This window comes from Myotis daubentonii, chromosome 3 (genome assembly GCF_963259705.1).
Source record: "Myotis daubentonii chromosome 3, mMyoDau2.1, whole genome shotgun sequence".
In the NCBI taxonomy this organism is placed as follows: Eukaryota; Metazoa; Chordata; class Mammalia; order Chiroptera; family Vespertilionidae; genus Myotis; species Myotis daubentonii.
In genome coordinates this window covers 31,752,703-31,771,057 of record NC_081842.1, presented here as the reverse complement: position 1 = coordinate 31,771,057, position 18,355 = coordinate 31,752,703, and the positions used below count along the sequence as shown (strand labels likewise).

Sequence of the window (18,355 nt, the reverse complement as noted above, 5' to 3'; positions counted from 1 at the left end):
GATATATTGGTGCTGTGGTTTGGAACTTTCGAGTTCTCTGCTCACTACCCATCTTTAATTGGAGCCCTGTCAGGTTCAGCAACTAATTGTGTCATACGATCCCTGATTAACGATGCTGTCCATCCCCTAAACCCAGGCTCTCACTGTCCACCTGGGTCCTGCTTTGGCAGAAAAAAAATGTCTCTTCTTAGACACAAAGAAACATAGGCAGTTCCAAATGCATTTGTAAAAATTGCCCGGGCTTCGCTGACAGGTGAGTGGCCCAGGTTGCGTAGGGAGAAGAGACAGTAGCAGGGAGATGGGAGGGAGAGCACGCCTGATGGATTACTCCCTGAAAAAGAAACACACAATTTTCTTGGCTTATCAAGAACACTGGGAAGAGGACATCGGTGTAGATCATAAGGTCCCACAGCGCATGAAAGGGGGCTGAATAGATGATTCTCAGAATCTAGCAACCTGCTTCTCAAGGGGGTCAGCAATGATGGGGACACTCATCATACACCATCTGGAATTCAGTGTCACAGAGAAAACAAACATTTCCAAGAGAATTCACTCTCGATTTCTCTCTGAGGTCCTAGGATTTCTCCTTCTACCCTACTCCCAATCTACATTTAAGCAGTACTAGCAACCATAGCAATGTATATGACGTGTCTTAGCCCTGTTGTGAATTTATAAATGGAACTAAGATGTTTTAAGAAAATGAGAAGGAAATGGGTAATCACCATCTCAGTAAAATGCTATGTTTGGTGAGGACTTGTTTAAAGACATGTTTGGGCCTAAGTGGTAAGTTGCATGGGTGTAGTCCATCAGCTGATTCCATCCTGTGTCTGGGAGATGACGCATGATTGACATTCAGGAGAAACTGCCTTCAGGAATGAGGAATCATCCATTTGCCAGATCAGCCCACCCCTACCTTCCTACCTATCTACCCTGTATGAAGTATTGCAGTTATAATATGTTCGACACAACTTAACAGGCCTGGTACCTGCAACTTTGCCCATCACACAAAGCAAGACCCTCTGATATTGAACTCTGAGCAGCACTCAAGACGTTGCTGATCCTAGAGGCCTTAATGAAATTGCAGGGATGGCAAATTGTTTTCTTGGACAGCTCCCTCCACTCCCCCTTGTATCTCCTGATAACCTCTTTCCCTTTGAGCAGCCCTTCTGGTGATCCAAAGACCTTACTTCAAAACTCAGTTTTTCTTAAAGTAGTTCATGCATTTCCCTCCCACTCCCTACAACCAACATCTCCTTTCTTGTTTTATTATAAGTGTTGGTTTTCTGGTCTGTCTTCTCCCCTAGACTATAAGACACACGTACAAAAAAGGGATAAAAGACTTTCTGTTCAACTTTGAACCCTGTAAAACTAACACAGATCATGGAGATGGTGCCTTATAAATTTCTTGGATAAATGAATGAATTTAAAGCTCCTAGACCTGGATATCAGGAGACCTCTGATCCAGCCCCCGCTCTGTATTTCATTGAATATGCAACTTGAGTCTGTGGCATCATCTATGAAGTAAGAGAACAAACCCAATGAGCAGTTGACACGGGTACCCATGCCATGCTCAGTACAGGCCTGTGCATCCACAGAGGACTGTCGGGGCTTGAGGGAGGTGTGGGATGAGAGAAATCCTGGGCAAGCCGGCCTCAGGTCTCCTGTCCCTCTTCAAACATACCACCCTGCCTTTAACTTATTTATGTATCCGGCTCTCAAATAAGACTTTGTGTGAAAAGAGGGTTTAATAATCAAGACAAAGCTTTAAAACTATGGAAGAAGATACACTGTCCAGTCTTTTTCAGCTAGATTCCCCCAATCTATTAAAAAGGTCCCGCCCTCTCAATCACTTGCTCCCAGTCCACCTCTGGAGACTCATCTTCCTCAGTTCCTAAAATATCCTTGGTGTGCCATGTCAGCTATGCTTTTCATGTGCTTGTAACCACCCTTTCCCATGTTTTTCTGCCTGGCAAAGCCCAGCTCACCCTTAAGATACAGATCAATAGCCTTCCTCCTCCTTCTCCGCTCCCCCATAAACCAAAGACGCGTGCCCCCAAGAACTGAGCTGACCCATAGAACTCCAAGAGCACCTCATAAATACTCTATAGTATTAAAACTGGCCATGTGGAATCATCTGTTTATTAAACTCTTTCCTGATTGAAAGGTAGGTACTTCACAGTTAGGAGATCTGCTTACTTATTGTTGTGTCTCTGGTATTCACTTCAGTGGTCAATTTAGTAGGCACTTAACAATGTGTGTCACATAAAGGAAGGAAATTAGGAAGTCAGAAGTTCCTTAGGAAATTAGTAAGTTAAACGATAAATAGGTTAGGGAATTGGTCCATAAATTAAACTACAAGTTAATGGGAAAACCTCTTTATTGGAGTAGAGAAATTAGCATTTGAGTGTGACTAACGACTAGATATAATCTTTCTAGGTGAAAGAATACTTTTTTAAAGTACTTATTTATCTATTGGCTTTCTTCAGTGGAATGTGGAAGGAAATACATTTCTTGAGTCAAGAAACACTTCTCAACCGTTTGCCTACTCTCAGCTGGGTCTTTCTCCTTTCCACCCTCTTAAATTGGAGAATATTGGCCTTCTGGTTCTAAGAGAGTATTAGAGAGCCAGGGTAAGCTGTGAGTGAAGACATGAAATTAGAAGAGGGGGAGCATATAGTAATATTTTACGATAGTGTGGCATGGTCTCAGGCACAGTTGGAAAGTTCAACAGTGTTAGTAGGCTCTCTGGGGGGATCTAACCTCAGGCTGACCTAGTATGCCTGCATATGATAGAACCATGGACTCTCTAAGTTGGAAAGAATTCATGTTAAAAGGTACTAAAGTTTTCTGAACCCCAAGTCATACATCATTTGGGGTACACAAGAGAGGATTGACAGAGAATATTTCAAATATGGAATCTCCTGGTATCTTGTCCCAATCTTCTTTTCAATGTGTAAATTTAAGTGCTTTTTAGCTGGGAATGTGTCAATTTAATTTTTAAAAAGTAGTCCCAGGTATAGAAATAAAACAAAACATAAGGGATATGACAAGATGAAAACAGGGATACAGTTGCAATATACTTAAAGAATGGGTAATGGAAAAGAATATCAGTTGCAGGCTATGAGAAATCACTCATTTCCTCTAGTCCTGCTGAAATGGAGCCTTCATATTTCTCAAGAACCTAGACTTGCTATCTCTGAACAGCTCTAATGGGAACCATCCATCATGTGGTCTGCAGCATGCAGTCTCTCATTGATGGCTATCTGGACCTCAACATAGTACTCTATATTGATTTTCTCCAGCTACATGATTATACTTTTGGAATCAATATGCCTCTCCCTCTCCAATCACTTGATGGGCAGCCAAGGAATGCACTTTGACAATAGCACTGGCAAATATGATTAGAAAGGTAACTCTGGGGGAAGAATTATTTTTAAACACATTACTAAATTGAATAAATATTATTTATAAATCTATCTTCCCTTTAAAATAGTGATTCTCCACCCAGTACACCAAATCAACTTTAGGCAATAAATACTTTGCAATGCTTCCTTTATGCTTGTGAAATACAAACTCGGGATAATGTTACCTTCCTATACACTTAATTTAAAAAATAATGTGCCCTGAGTATGAAATATAAATGTAAGAAAAGTAATTTCTAATAAAAAATATTTATTTTAATGGGTGAATCTGGGAGAGATAATGTTAGGAGACATAATGAAGTGATCAGATGTTTGCCATCGTCTATAGAACCACTACAAATGCAACTGCTACAGATGTATACTCACATAGATGTGCTATGTGGTGTTCAAAGACCATGAGTCATGTTGCTGTGGATGATGTAATTTTTCCAGAATGATGGCCAACTCTTGGTAAATTCCAAACAAAACAAATTACAACTGTCCCTCTATTTACCCCATTGTTGTAGTCCTGGAAAACTCACTGTTGATAAAGCCGTGGAAAAATGCTTTGTGTTAATATGCAAAATGGAGGCAGATTTAGAAATAATAAACAGGTTTTTACTTGCATGATTGCCCATTGGCTTCTTCAGAAGTCATGTGAGACACGGGACCATGCTTCATTCTGGGGACAGTCCCACATGTGGCACAATCTCTAACAGCCCAGTCCTCTGACCATCTAATGCAGCTTGTGCCCACAATTATCATGAGAACCACAGACACTCCTACAGATTTCCAGAATTCAAACCCGAGGAGGCAGTAAACTTTGCTGAGGACCATTGGTTTGAAGAATTTTCTACAGAGTTTCCCCAATGACCCAGATTCCAGCTGTGAAACCAAAGAATGATAGAACTAAAAGCTACCTTAAATCTTCTCTAACTACCCCCTCATTTTTACCCATGTGAGATAAGTGACTTGCTCTTGGACACTCAGTTATTAGGATAGAAAACCAAGATTACCCTTCAGCACTTTTTAAAATTTTCTTATTGAGTAGAAAGATACTCTTGAGTTTGTCTCTTTTCACACCAGGTACTTGAAAATAGATAAATGACACAAAATTTTCCAGTTTTAACAGGATATTTGGGGTGAAATCACTCACTTCTCACCCCTGAGTTTCAGTACCAGCTGTGATACTCTCTACTGCCCGCTATAAGCCTGGATTCCTGCATGCACATAAATGAGAAAGGTTAAAAATATTATCAATTCCCTTACAATGTGTTCAAAGGTACGATTTCTGAGAGCAGAAATTGTCTTACACGGTTAGTGGCTAATTGATTTTCTCGCCATTCTCCCCAACCTCCAGTCACCAGAATCCAAGCAGTAGCTTGGGAAATGAATGGCTAAGATTCCATATGCTCCTGCACTGTGCACAGCCTGACGTAGGACAGCAAGGGACTTAGGTCCCTTCCTAAGACCTAGTGAAGTCTTGGCTATTCGGTTCTGATGATGAACTGAGTGTTTTAAAATTTGACTTGGCAGATCAGATATTAAGTAGAAACTGTTAGATTGCACAATACTGGATCCCCAAATTACATTTTCAAACTGAGCCTGTTTCAAAAGTATTGCTTGGAGAAAAAAAACAACAACAACAGTTTATAAGCCTTATATATTATAAGGAGGTAAAAATAGGTGGAGAGAAGACATTCATAGCATATAAATGTGGATCCTACACCAAAGAGGAGCAGTTACTTGCTTCCTAGTACTTCCTCAAGCTGCACTAAAGGACAGCCTACTTGGTAATGTGTCAACTCAGCTCTCTTCAGGAGAAAACACAAAAGTCCTTCGAGCGAGAAAGTCTCATCAGGTCCTCATACTTGGTGCTTATACACCCTACAATTTCCTCATGGAAGAGTTCCTCAGGTCTTCTTTCCAAGACCACATCCTCTTAATTTTAGACTCCCTCCAACAATTCAAACATTGGGTGTTAGAAGCAGCAATTTAGAAAGGAGGAGGTTTGACTGCTCAGGGTGAGCCCTGTGACAGCCACAGAGAGAAATAACTGACCGTCCAGGAAAGAGATGGAAAACTGCTTTTACAAAGTGAGGGAGGGGGCTGACTCAGGAACTCAAAGTAAATAGCAGCCTCAGCCATTTAATGTAGGCACAGATGGCTTTGCTAGCCCTGAGAGCATCTCCATAATACAGAACAACATAGTAACTGACATAAAAGAAAAGTTAGGTTATGCTCAATATATTTTGCAGCAAAAATTCAATCCTAGAGTAACGGAGAAGGGAGACCCTTCAGAGAGCATCCCAGTCCCATTCCTTTGTTTTACAAAGAAGGAAACTGAAAGCAAAAGGTGGAACAGGTTCGAGGTAGACAACAGCGCAGCCCTTCTGATCCAGGGCTCCTTCCATATGGACACGCCGACAACTGACATCACTGAGAGGAAGGAAAAGCGACATTACATCACATGTCATCATTCAGTGTGTCATTGCTTCTGACATTTGTTTTTGCTTCTCTGCATTGATTTATCTGCCCTTCCAAAGGAAAAGAAAACTGCTCTCTTTGTTCACAAAAGAGTGAACTCGTGTTCCCTGATTTGTGATGAGAGAGCTTCAGGGTTGGCCCTTAACAAATTGGGACTGGAGGTGAAGTTTACTTGGCGTTCCCTCTGACATCCTCCTCATCCCATTCCTGCTGTGTCTCCTCCAAGCTGTCCTACATCTGTCCTCCAACTTGGCACCTCAGCCACTGGCCCCACATCCTGCACAGTGTAGGAAACTCTCCCACCTCCCAAAAGTCTGGTGTATCCCCAGCCTCCTTCTGATTTGATCTCTAATTCCATTAAACAAAGAATGGGGCAATGTACCAACGTTTTTCAAAAATAGGTGGGGAGTGCCCAGCCAACATGGCTCAGTGGTTGAGCGTCGATCTATGATCCAGGAAGTCACACTTCAATTCCTGGTCATGGCACATGCCCGGGTTGCAGGCTCTATGCCCTGTGGGGGGCATGCAGGAGGCAGCCAATCAATGATTCTGTCTCATCATTGATATTTCTATCTCTCTCTCCCTCCCTCTTCCTCTCTGAAATAAATTTTAAAAAATTTCTTAAAAAAAATAAGTGGGGAGCTGGTTAAAATACAGGTTCCTGGTCCCCATCTCCTGAAATTATGATTCCATAGATGATTCTGGTGGAGTGGGCCCTGACCCTCCCAGCCGCCTGCCTGCACGTTCCCCTCTACCCAAATACTTCAAACTATCTCTCTCTGCCATGTTTTTACCTCATATAACACCTTTGTCCAATTAACTCCTCCATATTTCTCAAAACCAGCTAATGTAGATGTCTCTGATCTTTGCTCTCATTCCTGTGTGTTTCCATATCACTGAGCTTATCCAACCTACCAGGATTTTCTGGTACATCTCCCCTTGAGGGTAATACCTTGTCTCACCTGTGTGTAATTTTTTATTGCCAGCAGCCCAACAGGCACATAGTAGGCACTCTAAAACTGTTCATTAAATTATCTTTTGCATGTGGTCAATTTCCTTGTTAATAACTAGTCACTTATTTGCATTTGAATTTTTTATCAATCCCCTAGATATAGTACAAGATGTTCACAAATCACTCAAAGTATCACTCTCCAATGAGATGCATCTTCTGCAAGACATAAAAATGAAACAAGAATTTTACACAAAATCTAACCCTGGTGCCAACAGCTGTAGGGTCATAATGAGTTAGGTCCATATTCACTCCGGATATCTGACACCTAAGGACAGTGACAGAGGCCCTTAAAACAAGCGGGGAATATTCCAGATGAAGATCAGTTTCTAATAGTTCCTTAGAATTAGTTCTGATTGCCTTCCAGGCGTTCAGGTTAAAATGGTTTTCAGAAGCGAGGTTGGGAAACATTACTGGCTTTGAATTGGTTCACATACATAAAGTTCTGTGTATGTGTTCTTCAATCCCAGAGATTCCCGGTATTTTCTACCCAACATCCTTAGCCATCAAGAGGTTTGCTCACCTCCTATAGTCCACCACCGGTGTGTTTTGTCCCATGCAGGTGTTTGCTATGCAGAGTTCGGAGTCCGTGTCCCGAAGACCACGGGGTCGGCCTACACCTACAGCTATGTCACTGTGGGGGAGTTTGTGGCATTTTTCATCGGCTGGAACCTGATCCTGGAATACCTGATTGGCACTGCAGCCGGTGCCAGCGCCCTGAGCAGCATGTTTGACTCGCTGGCAAACCACACGTTCAGCCGCTGGATGGTGAACAGCGTGGGGACCCTCAATGGCCTGGGTAAGACCACCACACCCTCTCACCCCAACATGCAAACTTTCTGAGCCAAATAAATGGGTTCTCCTTTCAGGACGCAACCTGGTAAAATGTATCAATAGCCTTAAATATGAGTTTGTTTGCTTTAGTGTGTGTGTGTGTGTGTGTGTGTGTGTTGGTGTGTTGTTGTTGTTGTTGTTGTTGTTGTTGTTGTTGTTGTTTTTGCAAAATAATTCTTTTCCTGCGAATCTATCCTAAGGAAATCAGTCTAATTTCCATAAAGCTTTCTACAGAAAGATGTTCATCACAGCCTTATTTATTTATTTATTTATTTTAAGATATTTTATTGATTTTTTACAGAGAGGAAGGGAGAGAGATAGAGAGTCAGAAACATCGATGAGAGAGAAACATCGATCAGCTGCCTCCTGCACATCTCCCCCTGGGGATATGCCCGCAACCCAGGTACATGCCCTTGACCGGAATCAAACCTGGGTGGGACCTTTCAGTCCGCAGGCCGACACTCTATCCACTGAGCCAAACCGGTTTCGGCCACAGCCTTATTTATAATAACAAAATTAATTAGAAACAGCCTAAATATTCTACAGTGGAGCAAATGGCTAAGTAAATCATGGAAACATACTATGTAGCTAGAAAATAAAAGAATGACTAGGAAAAATGTTGTAATAACATGGAATGTTTTTAATGTAATGGCATGTGACAAAGGATGCAAATCATACATGTATCATGTTAATAAATACATAACAATAATACAAATCATATAAGAAGAACTGTAAGAAACTTCTCCATTGGCTTCCTCAGAAGATTTTTAAATTTTTCATAAATAAGCATGTATTAATATTTAAATGAGTAAAAAATTAATATATTTCTAAAATGAAACAAAATGGCTTCAGTCTAGCAGAGGTCAAGGATGGCAATGGAACGGAGTGAATACTAAATGATGAGAAGCTCACGGAGCAAATACCTTGAGACTTCAGGCTCTGTCTATCACTTGCCTCCCACTTTCCATCCTGATGTCTGACTTTATGCTTTCACATTCATGGGAGGCTAAACATTAGTGGTGGAAACTTTGGGGTTCTACCCCAAAACTTTGAGGGACTGATTATGAGGCTGTGTACAAGTCCTTTAACTTTGGTGTCTCTATCTGAGAAAAAGTGACAAAAATGCTAAGTATCCAGATACCATGAGAAGATAAAAATGTATGAAGACCACATCTCCTCAGCACACTAATTCCATAGAATTTTAAGTCTACAAGGGTCCTCCAACATCAGGGAGTCCAACCCTTTAACTTCACAGGTGAGGTCCAGAGAAGTGAGGCACTTGCCCAGAGTCAGTCAGTCCTGGCTTTGGGTCCTGGGTGCTTACTTACACTGTGTACTTAATAGCAATTTAATTTAACTTGACCTCTCCAGTTACAGGCAAAAGTGCAGCTGAAATTCAGGAGCCTGATTGCTAAGGCAGTGCCTTTTCCACTCCATAGAGGGCAGGAGTCCACTTGCCAATGGACAAGACCTTGAAGGCTGTCCACCGGTCATTTTCTCTGCAGCCACTTACACATAAATGGAAAGAACACCTTTCTTCCAATAGTTTTCAAAGACACACATTTTAAATTTTTCTAATGATAAAAAAAATTGCTGGAATGGAAAGCAAAATTCATGGACTATAAAGTGAACAAAAATGAAGATAAAATAATTTTCAAGTAACATGTTAGGCCTATGTATACATCCCAAATATCCCAGGATAGTCCTAACTTCAAATGTTCTGGGCCATGATTCCATAGGACTCTTGTAACTGTCATATCATGTATCCCAATTTTGGATCGAGGATATCATGTTATTTTGTCTATATACCAAAACCTTCCCATTTGCAAATAAACACTTGTAGACTGCAGTGTAGTCACACACATGTGCGTGTGTACACACACACACGTACACACACACACACACACACACACACACACACACGGCATTTCTTCTCCCTCTGTGACAATCTGACCAGCCCTCTCAGAGCTGAGTGCAGATGCCCTGGGGAGGGGCTGGGAGTTTGCATGGCCTTTTTCCCCACTGGACAATATTAACTCATGTCTTTCCCCTCTAGGGAAAGGTGAAGAGTCCTACCCAGACCTTCTGGCTCTGGTGATCGCGGTCATCGTCACCATCATCGTCTCGCTGGGGGTGAAGAACTCTGTGGGCTTCAACAACGTGCTCAACGTGCTGAACCTGGCCGTGTGGGTGTTCATCATGATCGCAGGCCTCTTCTTCGTCAATGGGAAGTACTGGGCTGAGGGCCAGTTCTTGCCCCACGGCTGGTCAGGGGTGAGTTCATTCCTAAATCCCTAGGTACTTCTCCCATGCTCTGCCTTCCACCCCGTGATGAGTCTAAGACATATTTTCGGGAAAATGCCGCTGTGTCTCATAATCTTCACACCACCCTCTTCATCACCTTTCACTGGAATGTTCTGAAGAAGTAGCTCTCATTTTATTTTGTTTCATAAACATTTATTAAAATCCAATTTTATAGATAATTAATAGATTTGTTGTGTTGGTCCCTTGCAATATACCTAATACTAAGTGCTTTGCATGTAATATTTTATTTAATCTTCCTAATAACTATGCAAGGAAATATTTACATTCTGGTCTTTCAGGTGAAAAAACTCACACTCAGAGAGGCCAAATGACTTGCTATTAAGCATACAGTGTAGGTAACCACAAAGGACCCAAAGCCAGGACTGCCTGACTCCAAAACCTGTAGAATCTCTCTATAGTTTATTCAGATGACAGACAGTCCATCAATAAACAAGGCAGTAACAAAGGCCAGGAGAGGGATGGGTGGGGAAGAGATTAGTGTTTCTTGAGTATGGAGCTAGGGAACAAACAGTTTTTTGTTGTTGTTCTTTTTTTTTTTTCTTTTCTTATCTTTTTCCTTTTTTAATCCTCACCCAAGGACATTTATTTTATTGATTTTAGAAAGAGAGGAAGGAGAGGGAGAGGGAGGGAGAGAGAAAGAGAGAAACATAGTTGTGAGACAGAAATATCGATCGGTCGCCTCCCGCACATGCCCCAACCAGGGATTGAACCCACAACCTGCGTATGTGCCCTGATCAGGAATCAAACCCTCAACCCCTCAGACGATGATTCAACCAACTGAGCCACACTAGTCAGGACAGGAACAAACCGTTTTTAAATCTAATCCCCACATTTGACCCAGAGTGGTTAGTCCTCTGGGGTCTGAGGGCGGTTGAGTGGGCCTATGGTACAGTTTATAAATTCCATTCCACTGCACGGTTCACACAGAGACATTCACCTGGTGTGGTCTGGGGGCTGGCAAGACAGTAGGCTGGACCAAAAGGATGTGTTCAGATCTCACCCCTGTGACAAGGAGTTCTAAGTCGCACCTGGACTTTTTCTCTAGGATAACTAAAAAATGTTTACTTTATGGATTAATTGGTAAAATTCACCAGCCCGTTCTCTCTTTTTTTAATAGTTGAGCATAAATCAGAGAATTTTGAGCTGAAAGGAGTCTTTCAGCCATCAGGTCCTTTTCCCCCATTTAACAGGTAGCGAAACTGAGGCCGAGAGAGGCAAACCTGCCTAAGATGGTGGCAGAAGCAAGTCCAGGATTTCACCAACTTTGCTTTTGTAGCTTTTTCTTAGACTGTTTTCTTCCAAGATGTTCAGGGACCAGAAATCTCTCTTGTAGAACACTCAAAATAACTTCTGTTATTTTGAACCATGCCATGCTGTTCAATGCAGAGAAATAAGCAAGGAAGCAATTTCAGCCAAGATTTCTAGTCTTCTGCTTATCTGTAAGAATTCCACAGAACCACAAAGTTTATTCCACCTCTTTAAAATGAATAAATCCTGAAACTGGTTAAAACCAGAAGAGACAAAGAAACACTGTTGACCCTATTCTGGATCCCTAAACCTATATTCGCTTATGATACAAATTGTTTCTTTCCTATCAAACAGGGGAGAGAGAAAAAATATAAGAGTGACAAAGAAAAGTGTTTTTCAGAAACTCAACTGCATTTTCATCATAGCACAAAAAATGTTCTCACCATTTTCTTAACAATGTGAGAAATTGTTGGGTCCTGGGCTTACTGTAAGACTTTGGCCAACAGCTAACTTCTGTGCTTTCAGATTTTCTCAACTATCAAGTGGGAAGACTAATTGTACCAAATGTTTGCAAAAGAGAATAAAACCTTGGGTGTTTTTATGTGCAGTTAGCAATAGTGACAATAACAGGAGGGAGGAGCTGGAATGTATCCACTACCTGCTAAGTGCTCTTTGAATTGTGCATTGTTCTCCATGAATATTATCTCATTCTGACAACAAAACTTCAATGCAGGTGCTGCTGTCCCCAAGTCACAGATGGAGGATCCAAGGCTCAGAGAGGCTGGGTTTACTTACCTGAGGTCACTGAGCTAGTCAGTACCAGGACTGAAATTCCTGCCCAGGTCTGGGTGGCTCCAAAACCCTTTACTACACCAATGCCCTGTGCATGATGACCCTCCCTTCTGAGTCTTCTTAAGTAAGATAATTAATCTGACGGGTTATATTTTTATTTCCTTTAAGCTTTCCCCAAATCGTAAGAGTCTTGGACCTGGGAAGAGCCTTCAGAGATGGCCTAGTCTCGCCCTTATCTTCAAAGGGGAGTATAATTAAACCAGCCCAGGCCAAATGTGCATTGTTTACCAAGCTATCATGTCAGAGAAATTCAAAAGCTTTTTAAAATTACTTGGATTATGTTAAGTTTTCAAAATCTTCCTAGTAGCGCTCTAGCCGATTTTGCTCAGTGGTTAGAACCTCGGCCTATGAACTGAAGGGTCCCAGGTTAGATTCCCGCCAAGGGCACATGCCTGGGTTGCAGGCTCGATCCCTAATGTGGGGCATGCAGGAGGTAGCCGATCAATGATTCTTTCTCATCATTGATGTTTCTCTCTCTCTCTCTTTCTCCCTTCCTCTCTGATGTCAATAAAAATATATATTTTTAAAAATCTTCCTAGTAGCTTTCTTGAATGGCACACACTGTAGTCTAGGCCCCATGTGAAAACTGGAAAGAGTAAATACCCTTTGCCCATGCTGAAGAAGATGAGTCTGTTAGTGTTTCTTCTTGTGCTTCATCCTGGGGTCTTTATTCTCTTTGGGGGTGTCCTCTTCCCTTCTTTGGGGCTCTACATCCTTCCTCAGTCAGGAGCCTGACTCATCAAGGAAGGAGCTCAGTAAGCCAGCTTCAAAGGTTCCCCATTTGCATATCCCCGGTTCTCACCAACTTTTATAGCAAGAAATGAAGATCAGAAATCAGCCATAAAAATCAAGGAAAGATTCCATTCCCAACACAACATTTTCTTTATGACAAACTCTTCCATATACAGTTTTCCTTTAATCTTCACAACAGCCTTGCAAAATAAATACAATGATCTCCACTTTTATACCAAAATAACTAAAGCTTAGACCACAGATCTTAATCATAAAAGAGTTGAAATGTGGTCCCAGTCCTGGAGGAGCCAAAGCACTTACTTATATACTGTGTTACACCCTGGTAGTGAACACATGGGACCAATTGTCTTTGTCTTTTCTTTTCTTTTTTTCACCTTTGGCCACTGACCTCCAACCCAAACCTACCACCTTGAGTAGGCTTGCCGTTGGCCAGCAAAAAAGTTCAGCTGGGATTTTGGATTTTTCACTGCAAATCCCTTTTCCCTGCAGGAAATCCAAATATGTGCCCTAATGGCTGTGATTTAAAGCACCATCTGAGCACAAAGGACATACCAGTGTGAAGATGTTGCTGACTCATCTTCTCTGCTATCTGCCTGGCCTTGGATTTCTGCAGAGTGAATTTCCTCCCTGGCGAACTGGCCTGGGCCTGTTCTTTCTCAAGTTTGGTTTCAGGTCACTTTTCCAGTCCAGCAAGGCCACTTTGAATATAGGTCCTATTTTTTAAGGTCCCAGCCTTCTCATGAGCATTTCATCCACCACATTAATAAACACACTCCCTACTCTGTTATCTAGCAATTGTCAACAAAATGAGTTGCCTACTTGGCCGCTCCATGAATTTCTTTACTCCCTAGGGAAAACCTGACCTACAAGGGGATTAGTTCAGAGTTCCAATCTATTCTATTCTTCCTCTATTTAGGTAGGATGGGATGGAGGAAACCACTACGTAGAGGATGGTTCATAAGGATACCAATCTATGACTTGTAACACAATTCTCAAGTACTTTGAAAGGGTTAATGAGCAATCTGTCCTCTGGCCAGGGACCCCTCATAGGCCTGCTCTTTCCCTGCTACAACTACTTCCTTCCAAAGAAAATAGCTTAAGGAATGGGTTACTCACTTACAGGTTCTGGGTCAAATGCTTCTTTGGTCTTGAAGAGCTTAAGAACAACAAACATTTTCCCCCCAATATCAAGTAACTGCTGGCCCTCAGCTGAACCCCTGCTTCCATCTGCAAATCCTCAGCCCCTGAACATTGTTGGATGTGTTATTTGTTCTTGATGCTATCTTATGGTTTTTCTTTAACCAAATAAGACGCCCTACAAGCACAAATAGCTCCCAGGAAAATGGCTCATAGCGAATATTTGTGGGGAATGCTGACAGCCTCCAAAGGAACAGTTCTTTTCCATGTCCTCCACATTTGAATCCATTTGCTGGAAACTAGTAGTACATTCCACTGTCACTGCAAACAGGCTGCTGGAGCATGAGCGTGGTAGAAAATGTTATTAAAGTTGTAGTTTCGTCTTGTTACCTTGGGAGTGAATTCTATAAAGGTGCCTAATTACCTCCTAGGCATCTGGCAGAATGGCCAAGGCATGATATGGAGGGCAGCCTCATCCTACTGCCTCTCAAATATCAGTAAGGCACAGGGGGGTCAGTTTTTAGGGACCCTACACACTGAGTTGCAGGCCACTAATGGCATTGCCTTGGACAGCTAATTAAGCAGCAGCCCTCCAGCAACTGAGACAGGAGCTGCTTCCACACAAAGGTCTATAGAGGCACACACCCATCTGGATCTCCTGACGGGGCAGCTATATCAGCTTTACTTTGGAAAACATTTTCTGCTGTGTCATCAAACTAAAAAGTCAATACTATTTTTTATTTACGTAAAACAGTAAAGGAAAGTGAGGGTAAAGTACCAATGAAACCAGTAACACACACATACACTTCACCCACCAGTTTTATTCACAGATGCTCACCCTTAGGTACCACACACATTTTCATGCATGGAAAGGTATTCTAATCATAAATACTGGTGGCCAGAGTAAAACGGAAAGCAGTTTTAGTGGTTACTTGAGTAGAGATACACCCATACACGATTTTACTTCATGGCTCCTTTGTATTTACCAATCAGGGATCATTTGCTTGCAAGGAGATAACCTCATTCAAACTAACTGAAGTAAAAAGGAGACCTTATTTGTTAATCCCATTATCTTCCCCTTGATAATCTGTTTATTTCATCTACAACTTGTGAGGCCAGGGTCTGTTTGATCTTGGCAGGTGGGCTGGCTTTTCTCCCTTTGCCTCCACTCCCCAGGTTCATTTTCTACCCATCATGCTCTGTTCTGTGCTCCAGGAGACCCCTTTGCTATTTCTGGTTGGGTTCAGCCAATGAGAGATATTATCATGAGATGGGAAGGTGAGAGGAGAGCAAGGCCAGAGTATGTCCTCCTCACTCCCTCCCCAGCCTTAGCTCCTATAAGCTCTTCATTGAAATAATTTCATTTGAACCATCTAAGTTAAATTATGTTTCCTGCCTTATGCAGTAGAACCTCCCAATGTCCTACCTTTGATCTCTCCAGTCTTTCTTCAACCATCATTTTTTTTCTAGTTATACATAGGCAAATTCAGGCTAACAGACATTCTCTTTGCAAACTTATTCTCTCTCTTCCTAACTTGGTTATGTTAACTTTCTGGTATCTAATTATTATCAGCAATTGCCACCTATCCTTCATTCACTTGAAAAATAGCATTTCTGTTTTTAAAAATAATATAGATATTTACTCATCTTATTCAGTTTGTTTACCTCAGTCAAGGCTGCATTTGGGATTGTGTGGTGTCCTCAAGACTCCAAGCACCACAAGGTCACACTCAGAGTACTTTTTGCTCAGTACTGTCTCCACACCAAGCACAGTGCATGGCACATGGGAACAGCTAATAAATATGTGTTGAGAACAAGGAGAAAAATGAGGAGGAGGGCAAGGAATTTGTGTGTGCCCCTCGGTTTCATCTGTCCTAGAAAAATTTACAAGGTATAAAAATACTACTGGTAAGAGATAATATTTATTGAGCAACTACTATATTCTAGGGCTGCAATTTATTGTATTACCTCATTCAATCCTTGTAACAACCCTATGAGCTAAGTACTATCACTCTCTCCATTTAAGGGATAAAGAAACTGGGCTCCAAGAGGTTAGGAACTTGTTCTAGGTCACCAACCCAGTATGTGGCAAAACCAGGTTTGACCGTCTACAAAGTCTGGACTCGTCACTAAAGCTGATTCCGCCCACGTGCATGGCCCTGGGATTCCCCCTGGAGCCTATAATATACCTCTCCTCCTAGTGCATGGTCCAAACTTTAGAATTGGAAAGTGTCCTCTCTGACTTCCACTGAGTCTTCTCTTCTTCAAGTTAGATGTCCCCAGACCCCCAGGTGTCCCTCACATGGTGTGGTTTACAGACCTCTCACTTTTTTCTAGGGTAGATTAGCCCCAAAATTCTTGTTTAGGACTCTCCCACACTCCTTTCCTCCGCAGCGAGCTCTTCTAGTATCTGCGACCTTTCAATTAGACTTAGAACTGATCACACTAAAGAGGCACAGAACTGTAGCCCTGAAACATCCTAAGTGGGACAGATGCACCTTCAAGACTGACTGTCACATCAGGTCACTGTACGACTTACAAGAGGGGTGTGAGTGTGTGTGTGTGTGTGTGTGTGTGTGTGTGTGTGTGTGTGTGTGTGCGGGTGCTAAAGGAAGAGTAAGCAGGACCTGTCTTTGGGAAGCTGTTTAAAGCAAAGCTTTTCTTGATTGGGGCAGCTTAGCGAGCCTGCGATCCCAGCGTGTGTTCATCCTTAACAAACAGGAACGTTTTCTAGATAAGTGAAAACAAGCACGTTTCCAAGCCGTGACCCTCTGTGTACGTCTGTTTTCTCTCCTTGTGTGAAGGCTAAAGACACTTCCCATGCCCTGAAATGAAGGACTTTGCTGGAGTGAAATTAGAAGTTATCTTCTCGCCCAGAGAGTAGCTCTCCGGCTACAGAACTGCTTGTTTGAGAAGTTCTTTCTACTTGAGTTATTGGACTAGACCAGGAATTCCTAGATTTGGGGGAGGGGAGGGGGGATGGATTCCTTGGCTGTCTGGTGAAGCCTGTAAGTTCACCTGAGAACTGTGTTTATAAATGAATAACCTAATTATATAAGAAATCAGAAGGAAACAATTATATTGAAATGCAGTTATAAAAATATTTTTCAATTGTGATAGAATAACTATGTGCTTCTTTATGAATACATTAAATATTAAAACATATATCTATCATAATTTGAAAGTAGCAATGAGCACAACTGATATTCTAAGATCTCTATGATGACCCTAATATGATAGAAAAATGATTGCTATCAGTGACAAAGTTATCACCTACATTCCTGAACAAACAGAAATGTTTGCTAAGCATTTCGTGAAAGAAATGCTTACATTCCATCAGAGGTTGGTGAAAATAACGATGTCATACTTTATCAACAAACTCACAGACCCCCTGATTGCACAGACCCCAGGATAATCCCAGTTAGGGAACTGAAACATTGGAACTCTAGTGAGAGAGACTGTAGAAGAGACCAACTCATTTTGCAGATGAGCAATGGTGGCTCTTGCAAGTTCTAGAATTTAATACTAGATGGATCTTCAATACTGAGATGGATCTTGCAAGTTCTAGAATTTAATTTGTTGTGTTGTTGTTTTTTTACTTATGAGAAGTCAGTGGGAAAGGTAAGAGTAAAAATTTAGGGACAGGTGTCTGCTTGGCCTGTGTTTTATTTTTATTTTTTTAAATATATTTTATTGATTTTTTACAGAGAGGAAGGGAGAGGAATAGAGAGTTAGAAACATCGAAGAGAGAGAAACATCGATCAGCTGCCTCCTGCACACTCCCTACTGGGTATGTGCCTGCAACCAAGGTACATGCCCTTGACCGGAATCAAACCTGGGACCCTTGAGTCCGCAGGCCGATGCTCTATTCATTGAGCCAAACCGGTCAGGGCTTGGCCTGTGTTTTAAAATATCATCATTTAGAAACTGAATGAGCAGAAAAGAAAAAGAAGGTCAAGTCTGCAAAGACCCTCACTCCTGGATCCCCTGTCTAGAGCTTAAATGCTGCCAAGTCTCCTCAACCCATACACACAAGTCAGAAAAATCTCTCTCACCTTCCCCTAAAGGGACATCCCCAAGCATTCAAAAAGGCACAGCCCTGACTGGTTTGGCACCAGGCCACTAGTTTTAAATAAAGTAGCTTGCTCCTCAAGGGAAAATTTTCTACAGACCCCTTGACTTATCAAGTCCCAACCACCCCTGGAGTCATGCATGCTCCTGACAGACAGACATCCAGTAGATGTCACTGGATACCACCTTCCCAGCTTTACACAGCCAACTACCTCAGACCTTCTCCTGCCTTGTAGCC

General features: G+C 41.9%; 1 protein-coding gene across 1 annotated transcript in view; it reads left to right on the top strand.

Annotated features, from left to right (window-relative positions):
* The window catches only part of SLC7A14 (solute carrier family 7 member 14), a 104,428-nt gene that overhangs the window by 60,652 nt on the left and 25,421 nt on the right, over window positions 1-18,355 (top strand). Inside the window, exons 3-4 of the mRNA XM_059687017.1 lie at window positions 7,460-7,696; window positions 9,788-10,005. Of these exons, the coding sequence (XP_059543000.1) occupies window positions 7,460-7,696; window positions 9,788-10,005 (455 nt within the window). The remainder of the gene's footprint in view (window positions 1-7,459; window positions 7,697-9,787; window positions 10,006-18,355) is intronic.